This window comes from Solea solea, chromosome 3, assembly GCF_958295425.1.
Source record: "Solea solea chromosome 3, fSolSol10.1, whole genome shotgun sequence".
Lineage (NCBI taxonomy): Eukaryota > Metazoa > Chordata > Actinopteri > Pleuronectiformes > Soleidae > Solea > Solea solea.
In genome coordinates, this window is record NC_081136.1 from 21,563,300 (window position 1) to 21,586,575 (window position 23,276).

The window sequence follows — 23,276 nt, forward strand, 5'->3', positions numbered from 1 at the left end:
TTCTTCTCCGCTCCCCCTCCTCCCTCTCATTATCAGTTTTCACACGCTTTCTTGAAAAGGTATTTTTCCTCCTTTTTAAATTTATATATATATTTTTTAAAGTCTTTACACACTCCACTTCGGCCGATTAGCACATTGTTAATGTTTTTTCTTCGTTGCCATTCCCTCCCCTGTGAGAGTCATCTCCGGCAGGAGCTCATTATCGCTGGGTATGAAGTTGACTGCAAGGGTCCCGACTGACTTGTCACATCCCAGTTCCCTCCTGCTGCTGAGCCCAGCAGATTTGGTGTGTTGCTAAGCGGTGTGTGCGTATGTTTGCATGGAAGTAGAGTTGGTGGTGTATGGGATTGTCTCAAACTTGACTCTGGGGAACGTTGCAAAGCATTTTTCTGCAGTTCCTCCTTGTTACTGTCTTGTTTACTGAGGATGAGCGTTGTCGGCGGTGAGGGATGGCAGCGTTGCTTTGAGAGTGTTTCTATGTGACATTTGTCATATCGCCGGTATTGCTGACTGTGATTTATGTAGTTTTGTTTATGGCGTTGAATTGTGTTGTGAAATGGAAATGGGGCTCTGGCACAGAGTCATCCACTTAAAGGAATGCGAGAGATAGGCTGGAGAAGGGAAAACGGTAATAAAAGCAGAGATTTATGGCTCAAAGAGACATTTTTCAGCACGTTGGTCTCATCAGAGTGTGCATGTTAATTTATCTAGAAGCACAACCACAGTTGTTAGCATGATACAACAATGAAGACATTTCCATTATGTCCTTTTTATACAAAAGCTTTTTTTTTTATTTCATCTCCCGGCATCTATTGTTTTTATAGCATACTGCTCCAGAGACCTTTAAAATATTGTTAGATTTGGCCAGGGATGCCACCATATCACTTTTTTATGACTGATACGATGCCAATATCAGTCTGATACAGATCTGTTGTTAAAAAACTAATTGATGTAATTTCAAGAAATTTTAAAGATGTAAGTCTCCAATTGGGGCCACACAGTTGGTATAGCGCTCTTGCTTTTGCAGCAAGAAGACTTGGATTCGAGCCCCAGTTGGAACAAGGGCCTTTCTGCATGGAGTTTGCATATTCTCCCCGTGTGTGTGTGGGTTTTCTCCAGGTTCTCCGGCTTCCTCCCACAGTCCAAAAACATGCAATATGGGAATTAGGTTAATTGGACACTCTAAATTGACTGTAGGTGTGAATGTGAGACAGTAATTTTGCCCAGTAACGGACCAATACCGATTTTATCGGCTCATTCCTAGTATTCCTATAGTATTCATCCCTCCAGCCCAAACATAAAGACCTCTCTTCCTCCACACACATGGCAGAGAGTCAACTTTGATGTGCACCTTTAAAATATTCACATTGTCAGTTAATGAGATCAATAAAACAGCTGGGATAACCTATTGTACATATTAAAGGCTACTGATAATCCTGTCAACCCAAACCAAACCTAAACAATTGAATTACTATCATTAAAGGGATAGCTTTGGGTTTTTTCAAGTGTAGTTGTGTGATGTACTTCTGTGCACTCCATGGCGTGGGGACATGTCAGCAAAACAGAAAAAGAAAACACATTTTAGCCACAAATAAATATGTTTCCTGTATCTCAAGAAACCCTTTTCTGTCAAGAAGCCACTCACTCCCCGAGACGAACGTCAATAGAGAAAATTGTGAATTTTAGCTCATGTGGACACAGGAACTGCTGGACAGATGGAATATTTGGTTCCAAAATGTGTAGGTCTCAAAACAAAATCTGCAAACACATCACACCCCCTCCCTGTTGGGCCCATGAGTGAAGGGTGTGTGTGACATGAAACCCTTAGGAGGCCTTTATGTTAGTTTGTTTATTTTTTTCTCTCTGTACATGATTAGAGAGCAAACGTGACTGAGAACGATGGAGAGAGGGAAGATGGGATTGTCAGATAAGCAGTTAAGAAAGGGAACAGGGGACACACGATGATTCATCCTCACTAATCCTGACTACCTTCCCTCTGCTTGTGTGGTGACATCACATATCCCCCTCTATATCTCGCTTTAACTCCTCATGTCATTGTGTAGCAGCGTTATTCTTCCTGTCATTTCTACATACAAGCCCCATGTGGTTGTGCGACCCTCTGGTGGAGGATAAAGGGGTAAATGATGGATGGATGGATGGAGGGAGGGATAGTCTTGATGACCACTCAAAGCTGCTTTTCAATTCACCCATTCACTCACACTGATAGATGAGAAAGATTTATACTTAAATAGATTAAATATAGAATAAAAATCCCAAACCTTAACAAAACACTGCAAAATAATATGATTTAATATAGTAAAAAAAAAGACATAAAAACTGTGCAATGTTCATAGAATCACAGTGAAACAACCTTGAATAAGTAATTCAAGTGTGCAAATATAAGCAATCATTATAACATATTACACCAATGAAACTTTGTAGTGAGGCACAGTAGTCTTCATCAGTCTCTCCACAATTTGGAATGGCATCATATCCTTAGCAATGAAGAAGGAAATGTCCCTATTGAGGTCACTGGATTTCTGTGATGAGGGCAAATAAGAGGGCAATATGTTTTTAAATACTTCCTTTAGTGCTTGAGTTACAGATGTTGAATGTGCTCGACCAGCAAACCCTCTCTGTGAAAAAAGAAATAGAAAATGTGGTGGAATTATAAGATCTACTTTTAAAATTACAACTAATAAGCAGTTCACATAATGAGCCAAATCACAGCTAAATTTAGACAGAGAAAACTCGACATACAACATGCACTTACCTTTTTTTCCATGAGGCAGCTGCTCTTATGGTAATTACAAATTGGAAACATGAGAAAAATACATCACTAGAGCTGTATGCTGATGAGCTGGACAGGATTTTCATGTGAAATATCCACGTTTATCTCCATTCATGATTATCACAATAATAGCAATTCACCAGGATTAATTTATTATAAGTGATCTTTAACATGATGAACAATAATATTGTATATTATCCCATCACTGTGGATTAGTGCTGAATGTAGACGTTGACCATGAGGCTGTCCTTACATTTCATCTCATTATCCATCATTCATTTTCATACTTTTTTTCCCAAAACACACACAAACATATACACACACACTCACAGCTGGCAGGTCTCAGTCTCCCTGAAGTCTAATGTTTCCTGTTTTTAATAAAAGAACGTCTGACGGCAGACTTGGTGTGTGTTTCGGTGTGTTACAGCAAGTAAAAAACTATATAGAAGAGGTAGAAAGTGGTGCTTTTTTCAGATAGAAACCTGGATGTGCAACTATTAGAGAAAATAGGGCGGGGCATCTAACAATCCCTGCCTCATCCAGGGCACAAACCACATTGTTACTTCACCCCACGGATTGTGTTTAGTGGCTCTGTGTGTCTGTCTGTCTGTTTTCCGCACTTGCACTTGCCAACAGGACAAACGGAGGCCAATAGACGCTTGTTGCGTGAATGGGGTGAAGTCTGCCATCTCTGATTGCCTTGTTGTTGATGTTATTATCCTGCCTCTGGTTTTTGTGAACAGTAACAATGTAATTTGTATGCTGAAAATGGCCTTCATGGAGCCATAATATCAGACATGACTGGGGGAGCATTTGTGTGTATACAGCAGCAGAGCAGGGGTGGGCAGGGACAAGAAGAGTCCGTCCTGTCAAACTGCTGAATGACTTTGTGGACGCCTCGTTGTGTTTTCAGTCATACAGCTGTTTTGCTTTACTAGCACAGTGTTGCTGTTGTCTCCGTCTGTTTGGACATCAACATTTAATATTTAAAACAGAACTGTGTAGGATTTTTACCTTAATTTAACAGCTTCAGAGTCATTGTGATGGTTAAATGTCTTGTTGTGGGGAGATTAGGGGCTGTCTCCACACCCCCTACTGTCTATTAGGGGAAAACCAGCCTTGCAAGATCAGGGCCACCAACCCAGAGTCTTCAAATTCAGGAGATCTCACAATGAAGAGATTGAAAAACACAGAAGCATGCAAAAAGGCTGCCGACTGGCACGGACATGGCTCCGTGGCTTGTGTTCGCTGGCTCCATTGAAAACAAATGCACATGGCCAGGAGAGGGGATGGGAGGGGGGAGTGTCAGCGGTGAGTTTTTACAACAGTGAGGCAGTAGCAATTGCTATAAGACAGCAAGGGAAGCTCAGCTTCCTCTAAAATGTTGTCAAATATGTACTGTGTGGTATTTATGTTTTAATTAGAAAATGTCACAAGTTCATTCAGAATCAACTGTTTATCATGGATGACGGATTGTTTTATGTGACTTTTGTATTCCCGTAGTAGCCTCTGCATTCAAACCTCTTGAAGCTCAGCTTCAACTGAATAGAATAGGTTTTTTTCACTGCCGTGAGCTAGACAGTTATTGGACACATGCTGCAAAAACGTCACTTCCAGGGAAGCTCAGCTTCTCTCAGAGTCAATGGAGCAGTGGGCGGGTGCAGACCCGATTGATAGCGTTGCAGAAACATACACCACAGCGGAGCCTTTTCTGCCTCTGTGCGGATTTTGTGAGGGAAGTCTGTAGACAAATAGCCGTCATTGTGTTTTTTGCTCTGCGATATAGACCATTTTCATTTGTACATATGCACTGTAAATACGTAGCATTTCAGTTTTACATAATTATCGTGTTCCCTTGTTCATTTGCAGAAGCTATGTAAGAATTAATGTATAAATAACTGGGCCTGATAGAGTTTCTGCGTTGTATGAAAGTCTGTTCGAGTGAGGAACTTCACTGTGTGATTGTCTAATTCCCACACCAGAAGTAAAAAAAAAAAAAACTAAAAATAAACAGTGTTATTTTCAGCTGATACTCGCTATACACTGTTGCATTTTATAGATGCAGAGTTGTAGAATAAAATGGACAGATGTCCTCACTCTCTGTCCCACAGATGGGCTCTGTGATGCCACACTGTCCTTGTCCAGGAATCACACAATGATTGCACACACACACACAGTCTGGTTTCTATCACTTCATAAGGTTGTTACATTGATTTACATCATACATTTACATTTTTACTACTGACTTTACCTTAACCTTAACCTTAACCTAACCATGCAACATGTCCTCACCTTAACCTTAAAATGTAATAACTTGCTTTAATGGGGACTTGATGTTTGTCGCCATGACTTGTCGGCTCCTCACAAGACTTGTACCCTGACATCGATACGTCTGCTTCACTGTTAATGCCCTAATTTAGGTCCCTGCAACATATACAAATACAGAAACTGTGTATTTGTGTGTAGTTGTCAGTTTATCAGACTATATATTGTATATCACTGTGTGTAATTAGCCTGTTGTATTCATATCAGGAGCCAGGTCAGCTTTATGGAGTCATTTTGGTGCACCAAGAGCCCACAATGGACAAACTAAACCTTTTTTCGAGTTTTGATGCCAACTAAAGGCTAAATAGATTCTCTAACACACTCAGTTGGGATTGGTTAGGTATATTCAGCTGCAACATGTTACTTCCAAAATGACTATCTTTAAAGTGAGTAAGACATGCCTATAACACCCACATGCTGACGACCAGACCTGACTGTGTGTGTGTGGGTGTGTGTGTGTGTGTGTTCTGGGACCTGCTGTGAGTTACATAAGTCACACTGAGGACCAGCATGTCTCCAATCTGCCTCTCTGCAGAGAGATGTGGGGGGGCCAAGCCAGTCAATGCCACACAGGTGGAACCAAGGCCACAGGAAGGGCAGGATTAAAGGAGCAGGGGAACCTCAAATCCAAGACAGTTATCCAGTTCCCAGCTCCTGCTCTCTTTCCACATAGATAGATAGATTTTCCTCTTGGCCACAGGCTGCCATAATCATTATTTCATCTTATGCCTAATCCTGGGTTGTAAACTAACGGCACTCGACTTGTTTTTTTCCATTAGGGAAAGTACCTGGTACCGGGTGCTTTTTTGGTACCTGCCCTAGCGAAATTCCAAGCAAGCTGAGCTTATATTAAAATGTCATGTCCAACAGACTGCCGGCCACTGATTGGTCACTCATTGAGTGTTGTCACTGGAAGAGTCATGACATCCAATACAAAAATCAAAACAAACAATGCTGAACTGTAGATCAGTTAAAAAGACTTAAAAATTCTGAAAACATGCTTTAATCTCCAACATTTAGCAAGGACATTTCTAAAATCTCAATATTTAATATTGAGTCTAATCTATTTAGCGACAGTGCTACTGAGAGCCCGCGATCGTGAGCTGTGATCGTTCAGTGACTGTGTCTGACCGAGTCTTTTAAATGAACTGATTCTAATGTCGACCCTCCTGTGGAGGATAAAGTGGTAGAAGATGGATGAATGCATGGATTCTAATGATTCAGTACACTGAAAAGAACTGCATCATGGCAGTTTCACACAGCTAAGACGATCCCGCCCACATTGAGGAGGTACTATGAAGTAATGGAAGACAACGTGCCTGATACCAAAGCGAGTAGAGTCGAGTAGAGTAGAGCCGAGTAGTGATAGACCTGTGAGTGATTTGGTGTTAGGATAACACAACACACACACACACACACACACGCACACAGTTACAGTAAGCAGGGTGCTGTAGGCGAGACTGTCACTTCTCTATTCCTCCTTATTATCACAGTTAGATATTTTATATGCCTCCCAGCAACGTATTCCTCACCTTACTCTATCCTCCTTCCATTTTCTTTTCTTCATACTATAAAGAATGGATAGAAAGAATAATTGTTCCACTTAGAGCAGCGGTAGGAGGCATCACTGGTAAAACAGTTGTTGATTGTTGAGTTTTTAAGATACTGGAAGTAAACAGCATAAAATTGGGACATAATGCACTATTATTGTGCATTATCTGCATGTAAACTGCTGTAAAACACCAAAAAAGAAGAAACATTTTGGATTGAAACAGATTTGCATGCAACCAATGACCTGAGGCAATGTCTTCATTGTTGAAACTCTCCACTGATGCTGATGACACATTTTTTATTGCATTTATAGTTGAGGTTGCCTGATAGTGGTAGTATAAATAGTTTGAAGCATGAAAAAGCTGAAAGATGATTAATTGGAAGGCACATAAGGTCTGTTTTGGTTTTTAAGCATCAGAAGAAAACCAAGTCAACAATCATTTTCAGCAAAAGTGGCCGTTAAATGAGCAACGGCGACTCAGTAAGTTGTCTTTTAACTGGAAGGTTGCAGGTTCAATTAATTTTTTTATTTTAAGTTATTTTGACAAAGTTTATTTTTTTCTTAGTTTTACGCTTACAATACTGCAGACCACATAAGCGATTATTTGAGATAAGCCAATTTGAGTCATGTTTGTTATTATTAAACTGTTGGAGGAAAGGAAGAAAATCTGCATCATATACCAGTCCTTGTTTGCACTAATTTCAAATCGGTTGACTTCTAATCTTTGCATGCAGCACCATGGTCTGCAGTCTGCGATCACTGAATCACTTCTTTGCTCTTTTCGAGCATTACTGTTGTCTGTTGAGTAATTGAACAGAGCGCTGCTGATCCCATTGTGTGTGCTCGGGGTGGAGTAGTGGAGGTGGGAGGAGGTACGTGCACGTGGGAGCTTCTGCTTTTCTCTGCTTTCACAAAAACTTTTAAGGAATGTTTAATTAATGTTATACTTTTGTCTGTGCGGCTGTTGCTTGTCTTGTCATTCAAGTCTTTTTTTTTTTGGTTGATTCAATGTCAAGTCGCTGTGGTTAAGAGCTGCAGCTGTAAGCAGACTGCTGAATGCCGTGGCTAAGTTTGGAGGCACAGTGTTGTAGTAGGTGGGCTCCTCTAATTACTTTGTGTTTGGATCAATACAACAGCCTTGTGGCTGCGATTTCCCAGTTGGATTCAAAGTTGTCAGCTGGGGCAGACAAGTGAGATGCAGTGCGGGGATTATCTTTGTCTTCTGCAAATTGCCCAAAATTCCCAATCTAAAATATGTGTTTTTAATGGAAATATATTGTATATCTCTCCATAAATGTCTGGCAACCCTGATAAATTAGATCACAAGCTACTAACGTGAAAAACAAAAGAAATTATATTATCAGATATTGTTCATTAAAAAAAATCAGTGATCTGCATCATTGGTAAATACATTGTTTGTCTCTATGTGGGCCTGCAATAGACTGGCCAACTGTCCAGGGTGTACAACATCTGTCGCCCTATGTCAGCTGAGATTGGCACAGCACCCCCCACGACCCTCCTGTGGAGGATAAAGTGGTAGAAAATGGATGGATGGATATCATTTAAAATGGAGGAAATCATTATTATTATTATTTGTTTATTATTCAGTACAGTGCTTTGGGTTTAAAGTGCTTTACAATTAAAGTTGAATTGGTTTGTGGACAAAACAAGTCATTTGAAAACATAACAATTTCCAGGATTGGGAAACACTGATCAACATGTTCTGACATTTTATGGACCAAACAACTAATCGATTAATTGAGAAAATAATCAGTTGCTTAATCGATTATGAAAATAATAGTTGGTCGGAGCCCTAGAATGTATTTATGGTAGAGTAGATCGTCTTCCAGCTGGAAGGTTGGGGTAGAATTCTCTATGAAGAAAATTCTAGAAAAGTTAATACAGACCATTTTTTACTAGATGTTATTTAACACTGGTATCCTAAGTCAGATCTGATGCTGACTCTGTCTGAAGTCACGTTTTCTGTATTTTTAGACTGCTTCAAGGTCCAGTATGTAATACGTGAGCACCATTAGAATGAACACCCTGCCTTTGCCCTATGCCAGCCTCCTGTGGATCACAGGGCCCATATACACAGACAAACAACCATTCACTCTCACATTCAAACCTTTGGTCAATTTAGAGTGACCAATTAACCTCTGCATGTTTTTAGACTGTGGGTGGAAACCATAGAACCCAGAACACGTGCACATGGGGAGAACACGCACATCTCACACAGAAAAGCCCTTGGTTGAACTGGGATCCGAAACGGTGACCTTCTTGCTGTGAGGCAACAATGTGAGTCACTGTTCCACTGTGGGTCCCTCTCTATATACTCCTCTATCCATGCACTTTAGCTGAAGCTTTTTGTCTATAAGGTTTCCTTAATGAGGGAGGCACTTCGCTCCAAAGGCTGTAAAGATGTTAGGTAGCATATAAACCAAAACAGGCAAGGATGCATTAACAAATAAACAAAAATACTCATGTGCAGCATAGCAAACAAAGGAGGAACGTCTTTTATGTTGTAATTTGTGCTTGTGTTCGTGTGTGTCTGCTTCACTCCCCCAATCTGCCTCTCAGGGTCATTAAGTCCTAAGTACTTAATTAAATCTAGCAGAGGTGATCACGGGTGGTTGTTTTCACTATGTTGGAGCATGTAATGAATAACAGGTCCAGCATTAAAATGGACCCTGTTACAGTCATCATCTTTAATCCTTTTTTTTTTCACTGTGAAATCCCCACAGTGTTCCTCCGGCTTTTCATGTGTGTCCATGTATTTGCTGTGCTTTACAGTTTGCCCTGTTACAGATCCATGTTACATTTAAGTCCCATTTTTAGTGGATACATTTTCTTAACTTCAGTTAATGAAGAATATATGCAAAATGATCTTTATTTTGTAGGACCGTTGTTCACAGAGAAGTCACGATGACATTAAAACCTCTTTTACTTGTCAGCGGTGTCAGCTCAAGCCTGTACGAGCCCGAAGCTGAATTTAATTTGGGGTCCCCCTCCCACCACCAGTAAAATCACAAAAGTGACCTAGCATTCATTTACACTTTCATATTCGAAGTGATGCACTAAGTTTGCTGATACTGAACTTGAATTAAACAAGTAAACTAGTTTAATGACTTTGGTTTATAAAACTTAGAACAGATTCTTCTACATAAAACAAAAATTATTTAAGATAAATACAATTTAGATATCTAAATATATTTTGCATTTAACCCTTAACGTAAAGGCATGAGGATTTTCAAGATTGAAGCTTGAAATGCTATAATTTATAATAATAAAAAATAAAAAATGTACATAGACCAACATACTGTCTCACCAAAAATGTACATAGACCAACATACTGTCTCACCATGTCATGACAATGTCTATGATTATGTTAGTTTCTATCAACAATGTAAATCACCTTAAAATACACATTTATTACCTAAATGTTGTCAAATTCAATTTGCAAATATAATTTCCATATGAAATTAAAATAAAACTTGTTTGTTTTATCAACCCTCAGGGCAAGATTAATTTAACTACAGTATATTACAATGTGGGTCTTTTTCATATTGCTAGAACAATGTCAGATGTTTATCTCTTTTGTTTAAGAGTAAAGCATTATTTTATTCTTAAGGATGAATGTGATATAAATGAACTTAACTTGCATTGCAATAAAAAAAGAAACAGCTGCTCATACACCATTGTCAAGTCAATTGTGTTTGCATGCATAGAGCCCAACATCCATCCATCAATTTTCTACCACTTTATCCTTTATCCAAAACCTGGTCCTATTAAGCCAGAACTTAATTTCTGGTTAATGTTAAGGCTAAGATTATATATATGTATATATCTATATATAGATATATATAGTAAAGACACACATCAGTCATCAGTAATTTTAGATGGAGAGAGAGTGAAATCAGTATGTACGTGAAATGTGCCACTCATAGTACCACATCCACAGATGTAGATGCAGATGTACCAGCAAAATGCTCTGAATGCAACACAATGTATGATTTCAACCTTCAAACAAGATTAAGAAAATATTATTTTGGTAAGCTGCCTTGGCACTATCTAACTTCTGGTTTCGGATCAGTGCCACACAAAGAACTACAGCATTCTACTTAATGGCATATGTCCAGATTCCAGTGTCCATCCAAATGTTCCACTTTCAAAACTGACAGTACTGAGAAATAGGAACGATTTTGACAAAACCAATGTGCCCTCAGTCTTGTTAAAAGTCCAATAGTACTGTATAAGTTACGCTTCACTGACATTTTATATTTGCGCTACTGACCAGAAATGTCATTCTGAGAATATTCATATTTAATTTAAAGTGTTGTTTCATAAATTATAAATTGTATCAATAATGTAGCAGTAGCAAGCGGAGCTGAAATTATGGTTTGATTTGCAATTTCAGAAAAGATTAATTGGCCACAATTTGAATGTATTGGAATTTACCAGGGTCTTTGAATGCATCTCGTTAGCACCCATTAACTCAATACGTTATGGAACATGCAGAAGTGATGCAATTTACCAGGGTCTTAGAGTGCATCCTGTTAGCTCCGATTAGCTCAACACAATATAGACTCAGCAGAAGTGATGACATTTACCAAGGTCTTGAGATGCATCTCGTTAGCTCCCATTAACTCAACATGTTGTGAACCCTGCATTCATTTCACTTGCTCTCATGCGTGAATGTTCAGAATATTCGAATAGTAGGCATTGAAATCAGTAAGCAGACACATTTTAGTTGGCATTAAAAAGAGTTAAACTTTGATACCCTGGATGAATTCCTCCTGACCTGTCACTGAACTGTGTTCCTGACTCTCCTCACTTCTGGACCTCAGAACACCTCCAGTGCTGATGATGTCGGTTTGAAAATGATCCTAGCAAGCAGGTCATTCCCCTTGCTAACAAGGAGAGTGAAGGGCCAGAATGACAGAGAGATCTAAAGAGATGGAGTCGAGTGTGAAGCACGGAGTGAGGGGGCAGAGGGGAAACGGACAGAGCGATGTGATGAGGGGAGAAGATGAAGACAGGGAGGGAGAGAGGCAAGCACAGGCAGTTCACAGCCCTCGGTAGAGCCATTCAATGATACATGTACTTACTCCAGTCATAAAAGTGGGAACACATGTACACGCGCATGTACACACACACTCGCACACACACAAACACACTTTTCAGCCTTTTTTGAAGTGTGGTTTCAGTCAGTGCATACCCCAGCACACCCCCTCATTTCCAGTTGGGAAAGACTGTTTAACAATGAGATAAACTGGCAAACAGATTGTGAAGATATAAACTTAAGCAAGCATAGTTTTATTTGGTGATTCTTGTTAAGTGTTTAAATCAATTTTGCCTTGTGTCTCTGCTGGCAGCCATGTTCTCACACATTTTAAAATTTGGATTTCAATCTGATTCAGACAAGAATTTGTTTTTTCTTAATGTCATGTAAACACGTTAGTCTAGACTAAGATCAAGCTAGTCATAGTCAGACTAACATACCTGGATAATGCAATTTATAGTCTCATTAATACTTGGGAGTGAAGTATAGTTTTTGGTGGCTCTGTCTGTGCAGCCAACAGAGGCTTGTTGGTATAAAGTAGAATTTTGACCATGACATGGATTCAAACACACAACCTTCTGATCTGGAGTCCGACACTTTACCATTGCGTGAATGGGTGAAGTCTGCCATCTCTGATTGCCTTGTTCCTGCATGTATACGCTTAGTCGGACTGGAGTCAGACTTGGCGTTCTGACCATGAACCAAAATGTCCTATAAGGAAGACGACTAGCACAAGAGCCATGCTCAATCTAATTTATATCACGATTAACATGTAGGTACAAAACATACAGAACCACAGTAGGATCCATCTCACCATCCATCACACCCTTCACTGTTTGGTTTCTATGACATAACGCACTAGAGAGATACAGCGCCACGGAGGCAGAGTCAGACGTACACGGTCAATACATCGATTTTCTCCTTCACATGTATACTCGGACTTGTTTCTCTCCGTCTGACACTGTGACAGAACTCAAATACAGCGGTAGGGGTAGTGATGCGGCTCGCGATCACCGCTTTAATAATAATAATAATAATAATACATTTTATTTGGAGGCGCCTCTCTGGGCACTCGAGGACACCGTACAATACATAAATAAATAAAAACACTAAGAGAAAAAAATAAATAAAATTAAATAAAAATATATATATAAAAGTAAAAATAAGAAACGACAATGTAGATAGTTAAGTGGGGTAGGCAGTTCGGAATAGGTGAGTTTTAAGTCTTGTTTTGAAGAGTGTGAGCAGTTTTGCTTTATTGGGGTCATCTGGTCAGAAAACCAGTCAGTATCTGGTGTAACCACCATTTGCCTCACGCAGTGCAACACATCTCCTTTGCATAGAGTTGATCAGGTTGTTGAGTGTGGCCTGTGGAATGTTGGTCCACTCCTCTTCAATGGCTGTGCGAAGTTGCTGGATATTGGCAGGAACTAGAACATGGTGTCGTATACGCCGACCCAGAGCCTCCAAAACATGCTCAATGAGTGACATGTACGGTGATTCATCCGCGTAGAGAACAAGTCTCCAATGTACCAGACGCCATCGAATGCGAGCATTTGCCCACTCGAGTCGGTTACAACGACGGACTGCAGGCAGGTCGAGACCACGATGAGGACGACGAGCATGCAGAGCAGCTTCCCTGAGACGGTTTCTGACAATTTGTGCAGAAATGTTTTGGTTATGCCGGAACCTGTGGTCTGCTGACCTCGGTCTCCTCTCTGTTCCCCTTTGGCAAAAGGGCTTTTAGTGTTGCTGCTCCAACCCTCCGGAACTCACCCCCTCTGGCTATTTGCCAGGCACCAACTCTGGAGTCATTTAAATCACTGTTGAAGCGACACTTGTTCCTGCACGTTTTTGATTGTTTGTTTGTCAGTGTTTGTGTTTTGGATCTGTCTTTTTCTGTTTTCAACTGTACAGCGACCTTGGGTTTCGAGAAAGGCGCTTTATAAATCTAAGTTATTATTAGTAGTATTACTATTATTATGAAAACCGATTGTTGCAGCAGCTGTCCTGGTGGCTGGTCTCAGATGATCTTGGAGGTGAACATGCTGAATGTGGAGGTCCTGGACTGATGTTACATGTTACACATGGTCTGCGGATGTACTGCCAAATTGTCTGAAACGCCTTATGGTAGAGAAATGAACTTTCAATTCACGGGCAACAGCTCTGGTGGACATTCCTGCAGTCTGCATGCCAATTGCACGCTCCTTCGAAACTTGTGACATCCTGTGCAATATTCATGCCATCTAATCAGTATCTTGATATGCCACACCTGTGAGGTGGGAAAGGAGAAGTACTCACTAACACAGATTAAGACAGATTTGTGAACAATATTTGAGAGAAATTGTGATTTTGTGTATATAGGAAATGTTTTAGATCTTTGAGTTGAGCTCATGAAAAATGGGAGCAAAAACAAAAGTTTATATTTTGGTTCAGTGTAAACACACCAGAACATTTCCTTGCTACATGTTGGAGATTAACGCATGTTTTCAGGATTTTTAAGTCTTTTTAACTGATCTGCAGTTCGGCATTGTTCGGTTGGATTCTTGTGTCGGACGTTGCGCTCATGACTCTTCCAGTGACGACAAACACTGCCAATCAGTGGTCGGCATTCTGTCGACGTCACATTTAGAATCTGTTCAGCTCACTTAGAGCCTCGCTAGAGTAGGTACTACTATGGAAAAGCAAAGAAAAGGTGCCGAGTCGAGCCATGCTGCAACTCCATATCATATCAAATAACAGCCCCCATATCTCAGGATGGCTCTTGATTCAGGGTCTTCATGAGGACTACTTCAAATACCTTTCAATACCTGGTCTCCCTTTAAACAAAGGCATATGCATTACCCTGTTTGTGTTAAAACATTAAATGCATATTGGATAAAGTTTTAACTTTGATTTTCCCCCCAGTCATCGAGAGAGAAAAGCAGTATCTGTAACTCTTTGAACGCTGCAGTTCTTCTCCCAGTGTGCAGCCTGAAGTTGTGCCTTTAGGGACTGAAAGCTCAAGCACAAACATCTGTTTTCCCTTTCTTTAAAACGCATAACAAGCACAAGCTCACCACGTTCACGGAATTTAATATGCCTCATATTTTGGCCGATCCTGCTTCTCTAAGTGAACACAAATCACTTGCTTCTTTGTAATGCCTGTACCTGATAAAAATGTCATTGTTCCAGAACAGGGACATTATCCGTGGAATTACATTCGATTAGTCTCGGCTTTGCTCAGCAAATACAGGCTGGTTCTGTCACACAGAGATGCTGTGGTCACTTCCTGCAGGCGATAATCTCTTTTTAGTACCTGTGATGCAGACGCCAGCAGTCATGAAAACCTTCACTTACAGAATGACTGACACTAAATTAGAACGTGCTGCAGTGCTTTTTTAAAGGATTCTGTTATCATCAGATGACAACATCATAGACTGGAGCATCTGCATTTTAAGGAAAGTGAATGACTCACTTTCATTTCTTTCTCAGACGATTACATTTACCGTTTTAATGTTTTAATTGAAGAAAAATCTACTTTTCAGAACCTTTGACGGGATCTCTAATGTGACACTGATCCACAACATGTATTGAGTGTTAACAGTTAACAGTTATTTCATGATCCTGATGAAATATATGAATGACAGATGTGAAGGGGAAAAAAGAGAACAGCACTTCAAAGAGAATCTGACTCGACTTACATGAGGCATTTGTTTTTGGGGTTTTTTTTGTACCCAACATTATCTATAACGTTGAAGTAGATGTCGAATGGAGATGTAGATACTTACATCAAGTTTATGGTGTAAACCTACATTTAAAACCTGACAAAAAACTGACAACTGATATCCTAGAACAATACCTTAACTTTTCTTAACCTACTTTTCGTCACACATAGTACTGGCTCAGCTGACTCGTACAAAAAAAGTACCAGGTGTCGTGTCATGCTGAGTCACATTGTGCCGAGTCGCCATTGGTTGTGATGATTAAGGTTAGATTGGGAATGCAGTCTATGAGGTGTCCTCACGAAGAAATAAAAAGAAGCTTGTGTGTGTTTGTGTCCCCTCTTGAGGATCTTTTCTGGCATGAACACTGACCTTCTCTAGTCCTCATGAAGACCAGAATATGGTCCTAATAAGGCAGAACCATCATTTCTCAGGAACTGGTTAAATTTAAGATTTGAATTATGGTTAAATTAAGATTAGGGTTAGGACCTTGAGTAAGATGTCTAAATGAATGGAAGTCAATGTAGAGTCTTAAAATGGATAGAAATACAATAATATTATTACTGGTACTCTGAGGTACACTCGTGTTAGTTTCATTTAGATTCATTAACCATATCAAATGGACACTGCAACATACTTTTGTTGGAAACTTGCTAATTAGGCCCCATGACACTACCTTGTATCCAAAAGTAGTAAAATTTCAGAATGAACTCATAATTTCAAAATAAAAGTTTATTACCCATAAATGTGTTTTATGGTTAATTTACAGCAGCAAAAAAATTGACAACAGGTTGTCACTTAAATGTTCCCATCAGTAGACGAGCTTCTGTTTAAACTGTCAATACACTAACAGATTTAAAATTCAGGATCATACTTTATATTATCATCATGAGTTAGAAACAAAAATACATTTTTTAACATAGCTGACATATCTGAGCAATTTTGGTTAAACTGAGGAAATGAGGATCATAGCAATTTCCTGTAAGCAGCATTAAACTGTTGGACACCAGGGCTGCAACATGTCATCTGTTGATTCATTTCTCAATTAATTGTTTGGTCTATAAAATGTTGAACATGATGATGTAAGATGTCAAATATCTTGTTTTGTCTACAAACCAAAATTATTGGTTATTAATGATTTCTTTGTTAAATGAAACCAAAGAAAATGACAAAGACCTCAAGGACAATCACTTGGACAGAATGTGCTGCAAAACAAAAAAAGTGGACATCTCCTCTCTTAAGATGAATCAGCACACTTGGCCCTTGAATTTGAGGGTATTGGTCCTGGAAAGTCTTTGAAAAATGCTTTAATTTGATCTGTCTACCTCTCTCTTACATTTACCTATACCATTAACCATGGATTGACGAAAAGTAAAAGCAATATTTTTCTGGGAGACCAAGCTGGACGATTCCCAAAGAGTGATTAAACCTGATGGAAACTTTTTTTACAGTGCTGATGACACACTGCTGGCTTGTCGATGGCTCAATGGCAGCTCTGATTCCGACACAAAAGACGCCAAAAGTAGCTCTGAACAAGCAAAAAAAACCACACAAGATTGTAAAATATTCATGAACAATCTGCCAGAACTGCTTTAATCACCTAGAGTTTGGTTGTCACAGCAACCGTTTCAGCCCTTATTGGGTTCAGCTTTACATGTAGGACGTGGTTGCCCTTCTAGATGAAGTGTATAAGTCAGTTGATTGAAACTGACAGTGTTACTTACATGATTGAAGAATCAGGAATGTGCTTTAAAAAGATTTTTAATCCAGTTACTGTGTCTTCTCTATGCACATGCATGCTTCCAACTCAAACCTGCAGAGAAGTCACTCAGTCAAACAAAAAAGGATAAATCGTTTTAATGAGCAGACATGATTACGTAGGCAAGCCAAATCCAGCTGATTGTAAAACTGCAGCTGAGTCCAAGCAAACAGGAAATAAACTGAGTCTGTCCTCATGTGCTGGAGGGAGCTCAGTTGGTGGCAAGATGATGTGGAGGAACACATCCCAATCCTGGACGACGTTCCAGGCATGAAGACAGAGATGTGGATGCCCAGGTTTCTGTGTTTGACTCAGTCTCAGGGATCATATGTTGCTGCTGTACCACAGATAAATGGGAGCTCATGTTTCTGAATCCAAATTATGTAGGATATTTACATGTCCATGTGCTGGTCAATGTGATAGTGTTTTAACCACGTGGGTGCTTTTGTAGCCTGGGTGAACCCAGCTGTGTCTGCCAGCAATTTCTGCAGATTTTCCTGGCAAGGACGCCTTTTTGGCCAACTACAAAATCTCCCAAATAGCAAGGGAACCAATCACAAATGTCTTTTTCCTCTAGAGGCAGGCTTCACAGGATGACAGCATAGAAGCAACATCTAGCAGCTTTTGTATACATCATAGATCAGACAACATATTGGATGTCTTTCGATTCCACTCAGGGCAAAAGTCTTTTGACTCAATTACTCTATTGCCATTCCTAGAAAACAACTACGACACATTTTCTTGAGGAAAAATTAGCCGGGCTGAAGTGAGCAAATCACGCTGACAATAACCTTTCACTTGTCAAGGCTAAGAAAAGATTGTAGCATCAACATCCTCTCGCTAAAAACCCAAATCTTGTCCTTGTAACTGCATTGAAATATGTGTTGTCATTGTGTGAAAATAGACCAACGTGTGTGACCTTTGGTCTCAATCTGGTCTCAGCTGTGGTGTGGTGCTTTGCAGATTCCGCTCACTATTTCATACAGTTCTAGCACTGCTTAACTCGACTTGACTTGACACGTTTTGGTACCAGGCACATCATTTTCTATAGCTTCATAGTACCTCCTCAATGATTAGCAGACTCTACATGTTTGTGTAAGTGGTGAGTCATGGGTTCCTTGAAATGTGTCACGTAGCTCTGTAAAGTTCATTCCCTCTGGGTCTGTTACTTTGCAAAGTTAAACCGATAATCCCTAGCGCTCTGCGGTGTCATGGCAACAATATCCTTGATTTTGCTGACAGAAAAAGTAACTTTGTAAAACACTAAATCTCCCATACCAAAGTCCATATAGATAATCTTTGAATTTAGCTTGTGTTTGAAATGTTTTGCTGCTTTTCCTGATTTTCCTTTCAGCCATGCCTTGTGGTGTAGTGGAAATGACCCACTGTGGACTTACTGAAAGGCATCATGGCATCAATATGCCTACACACATCTTAATCCTTAATATACTGATGTTGCGGATTTAAACTTTTGATATACCAAGGAGCCTACCACCTGTGAAATCATTGAGATCTCAAAGTAACACCATTATCTTGTCACATTAAAACACAGTGGCGTAAATGAGTCAGATTTATTCTCAATAAGGTAATTTATCGCTCATCATTCCTCACATGTACGACACTGGAATGGCAAAATTTGATTAAGAGGGAGGGACAGATAAGCTGTCTCTAATAATTATTAGTATTAATTATTGTTATTATTTGTATTATTGTTTAATTTTCTACACACTCTGGTCAAAATTCCTCAGCTCCATCACATACCCAGGTCTATACAGTGGAACAGTATTTCTGTTTTTCCTCAAAGTACAACCAGAGGACTCTCGCGTACCACTGGTGGTACATGTGGGTACCCCCATTTGAGAACCATGCACAATAAAACAATAAAACCTGTGTACCGACCCAGTACTCCTTCACCAGAGACTGGTAACTTGACATTATTCACATACTTCACATGAATCTGTGCATTGAAGCAACTGCACCGTCTCAAGTTAGTTTCAATATGATTTTCAAAGTGGATTTAAAAAAAAAAAAACTGAAACCACTGACTGTTTGAGAAGAACTCTACATCAACATATCGAATATGCTTTGGAAATGGTCATAAATAATGTGTAAACTGCTGGTAGTCAATGAAACATGCAAGAGTATAATATGGTCCAATCGTAAGATTCAGTCCATTCATCCATCACTCTTTGCCTCTTCACCGCTCTGTGAGGAAGCACCAGGGTCTTGCTGGTCATTATCAGGTAAAAGTCTCCTCAACACACTTTGTCCTTTGCTCCCTCGTCAACCCTCCATTCACACTGAGAGAGTCGGCAGCATCAGTCGCAGCGCTGAGCTCATTCCATTTTAATTGAGACCTCTATGATAAGATGGACATGAATATTACATGCCACGGGCCTCGTTTATATGCAGAGGCCAGTCTAAATGTTTTAATATTTGCTGTGTGTAAATTATTCAAATTATGTTCTCAGGCAGCGTCGGATCATTTCTCTGAAATGTTTTGTCTCTGATATTCAGGAGGAGATGTGATTCTAATGGTGTGTATTTATGTTCAAATGCTGATTTCCCAGGATGCACTGCTATGTAAAGTTGCCCACCCTCTCCCCAAGCTGCTGACCTCAGGTTCACTGTGTTTGCCTTTAATAATTATACCCCATTCCCAGTGGCCTAAAAACTAGTTTAATCCCTGGTTTAAATGGGTGCATGTAAACCCGCAATGCAAGCAGGTTTTTATCTGCTTTAGCTCTGATTAGCATGGTGGGAACAGAGGGTGAGTGTAGAAACGAGAATTCCAGAGATGAAAATGTACTTATCAGTGAACATAGAGTGTATTGAGAAGATGGAAGGAGTACTTTCATGCCATCAAAGATTAGAAGGCCAGAAGGAGTTGCACTGTGTCTTGGTGGACCTAGAGAAAGATTATGTTCGGGTGTCAAGACTGTGTGTGCCAGAGTGACAGATGGGTTTAAGTTAAAGGTGGAAGTACATCAGAGATCAGCTCTGAGCCCCTTGAGCAGTATGACAGATTAGGTCAGCCAGGAGTCTCTGTGCACTGTAGTGAGATTAGGGTATTGGTGGAAGAGAGCCTGGAGAGATGGAAGTTGAGGGTCAGAAGGATAGCAACACAAGTAAAGAGAAGGTCTCCAAGACGGTAGTGAGACCTGCTATGATGTGGCTTGGAGACAGTGGCACTGTCTAAAAGACAGGAGGCAAAGCTGGCAGAGCTGAAGATGCTGAGATTTCTGTTGAGACTGACCAAGATGGACAGGATTAGAAATGAGCATATTCCAAAGACAAGCTCAGGCTTGGTGGTTTGGTTTGGAGATAAAATAAGAGCGTCAAGGTTGAGATGGTTGGGTCATGTGCAGAGGAGGGATAGTAATTATATTGTACAGAGGATGACGACTACAGAGAAGGTTAACGTTGCAGGAGGGCAGGAGGACAGTTGGTGTAACCGAAGAGGACACAAGGGATAGGGTAAGATGGAGGCAGGAGAAGAAGCATAATTGGAACATAACACCTGGGTGAACAAGCTAATATCATCTTCATCTGCTTCCTTTTTTCCTCTGTTTTGAGCAAACCCTACTTTTTACAACTTATATTTCATTTTATTTGCGCACTCTGTTGAGTTTGAACAAAGGACCAAAGTAAAAGATGCAGAACTTGTTCCTGAGCTCTGGTGTCGTTTCTCTGTTCTACTGCCTCTGACTCTGTTTCTGTTTCATTTGGGACATAAGATGTAACGCAGGCTCCCCCAGGTTTACAGATCCCACGTAAACTTGCTAATTTTAGTGTGAAAGAGACTGTAGAGAGAAAGAGAAGAAAACAGAGGGTGTGTGTGTGTGTGCGTGTGCCATAGGTATTTCTTCCTATCTTCAGTCCTGTCTTTCTTTCTGTCTCCCCATCTGTTTGCAAAGTCTGCAAGCATGTCTCTCTCTCTCACACACACACACAGGAAATTATTCCTAAAATTCCTCATCTGATGTTCCACTGAGCACAGACGCATCGAGTAGCAGTCATGGCGATAAAGTTGGCGTTTCGAGTGACTGCACTCAGCAATTTAAAAAAGCTGGCTGCACGACGACGGACGTCGTCTGCTGCTTTTGCAGGAAAAACACACACATATTCACACACACGTGTGGTGCGTTGAGAGGAAGATGGATCGGAGTACAGATTGTAAGTGACATGTTAATTTCTTCTCCGTCACTCAACTCACGACCGAGGCGTCCGCTATCAAAGTAAAGGGACACGAGCCCCAGCCATCAAGGCTCGTCTTCTCCTTCTTCTTTTTCCTCTTTGTTTCCTTTTCTTTTTCTCTCTTCTTCTTGCCTGTGGGATGATCCAAGGCTGACGTCGATCAAGGATGTGCTTAGTTTATCCCCCCCTAACAACTTCCTCATAAGGAGGAAATTGACAACTGAGAGGTCACACTGTATCTATGATCTTGTATTTTTTCTGAGAAAAAACATATTTAACTGAATTTCTTGAAACTTAGTCAGAGAGTGCAGTTTGGGAATCTACTCATTTCTGGAGTATATCTGATTATGGGGTTGAATTGAGGATTTTTTTTAAATTAATTTTCAGATTATCACAGTGATACTGGACCCTAGACTCCCGTAGCAAATCAGTGACAGTTTTCACCAAGTTTAAATTATTCCCTCAAGACATTCTGGAGACATCTTGTCTCACGGTGGACAGAAGCCCAGAAAACACAAATCCCAGTCTAAATCATCAATAATTAAAAGATAAGAATCACAGAATTGTTCTGGATTTAGTTTTGGTGGCAGGATGTGCTGTCTGAGCACTTTCTAGTTCATTGTGTATTCCAGCAGTAATTGCGTGTGATTTTTAAGCTCAGACCAGATCATCATCAGAAGTTTTAGCCTGTAAGTTTAACATTACAGTACATATTCTGTCCATATTTGTTGTGTTCATTCTGTAGCCTTACCACACCATTTTCAAAATCAAAAATGCTTTACTTCCTCCTCACATTATGGGGAAAAAAAGTGTTCTTCTTGACATTGCAACTTGAATTACTATACTGCATTTCATTTTTGAATGTTGCCTCCAATAACTGTGTTTCAGATCATTTCCATTGCTTGTGTCAGAAGATGTAGAGGGCATTGATGCTTTCCAATGTGTCACATTTAACAGATCTTCCCTTCCTTTTTATATTCCTCAGCGTGATCACTCTTCCACATCTGGATGGAATGTAATCGGTTCTGTGTTGCCATCAAATCCAGTCTCATTTGACTGACCAGTATTATTATATTTCATTGTGTGTGTGTGTCTGTGTGTGTGTGTCTCTACAGGCAGCCCTGGTATTATGGCTGGGGCTTCAACCTACCACGAGGTCAGGCTCTGTTGGACAAGTGGAACCAGATCCCTGACAACACAGACATCCTGGTCACACACTGCCCCCCACTGGGTGAGACACAGATTACAACACACACACACACAAGTTTGCACAGCTATTCTTCTTAGGACACTGCACTGACTTCATTCATTTGGTCAGCCTAAACAAAAGCTTTACCCTTAACTTTAACCATAAGCAGTTGTAACAATTAAACCTTTAAGTTTTGTTTATGTCTATAAAAAAGCACAAGGGGTTCTTTTGAATGAAACTACAACCATGAATAGTTTCAAGAATGCAAATCAGCACAGCTATTCAGACAGTGTGGATCACAAGCAAAGAAAGATGCACACAAAAGAGATCATCTGTACGTCCTGCACAGCACACTATATTATGTAACTCTTCAATTCCCCCCTTGTCTCAGTCCACAAAATAAAACTGAAAGTACTGAAGGAAAACATCAAGTCCATCCCAAGATCGCACTAAAGAGTCTCTGAAACCAGGCAACAGAAGGCCTCTGCCTCTGAGATTTATCCTGTGTCGGAGCGCAATGAAAAATAGAATCCACAAAAAAACAAAAAGGCAAACGGTGATCGCTTTCTCTGTGGTATACCACACAAAAAGTAACATACAAGAAGTGAAATAGATCTCACCACATTTATCCTGATCTGGAGTTATAATCAACAGCACAGTTGACAAGTTTCTCTTCGTTCTTCTCTCCTCGGTAATA

The 23,276-nt window shown here is 40.1% G+C and overlaps 1 protein-coding gene across 3 annotated transcripts in view; it reads left to right on the forward strand.

The window, feature by feature from the left end:
* The window catches only part of mpped1 (metallophosphoesterase domain containing 1), a 98,647-nt gene that overhangs the window by 62,798 nt on the left and 12,573 nt on the right, over positions 1–23,276 (forward strand). For all 3 annotated transcript variants that reach the window (XM_058626095.1, XM_058626096.1, XM_058626097.1), the window contains one exon: positions 22,506–22,621. In XM_058626095.1, coding sequence (XP_058482078.1) covers positions 22,506–22,621 — 116 coding nt within the window. The remainder of the gene's footprint in view (positions 1–22,505; positions 22,622–23,276) is intronic.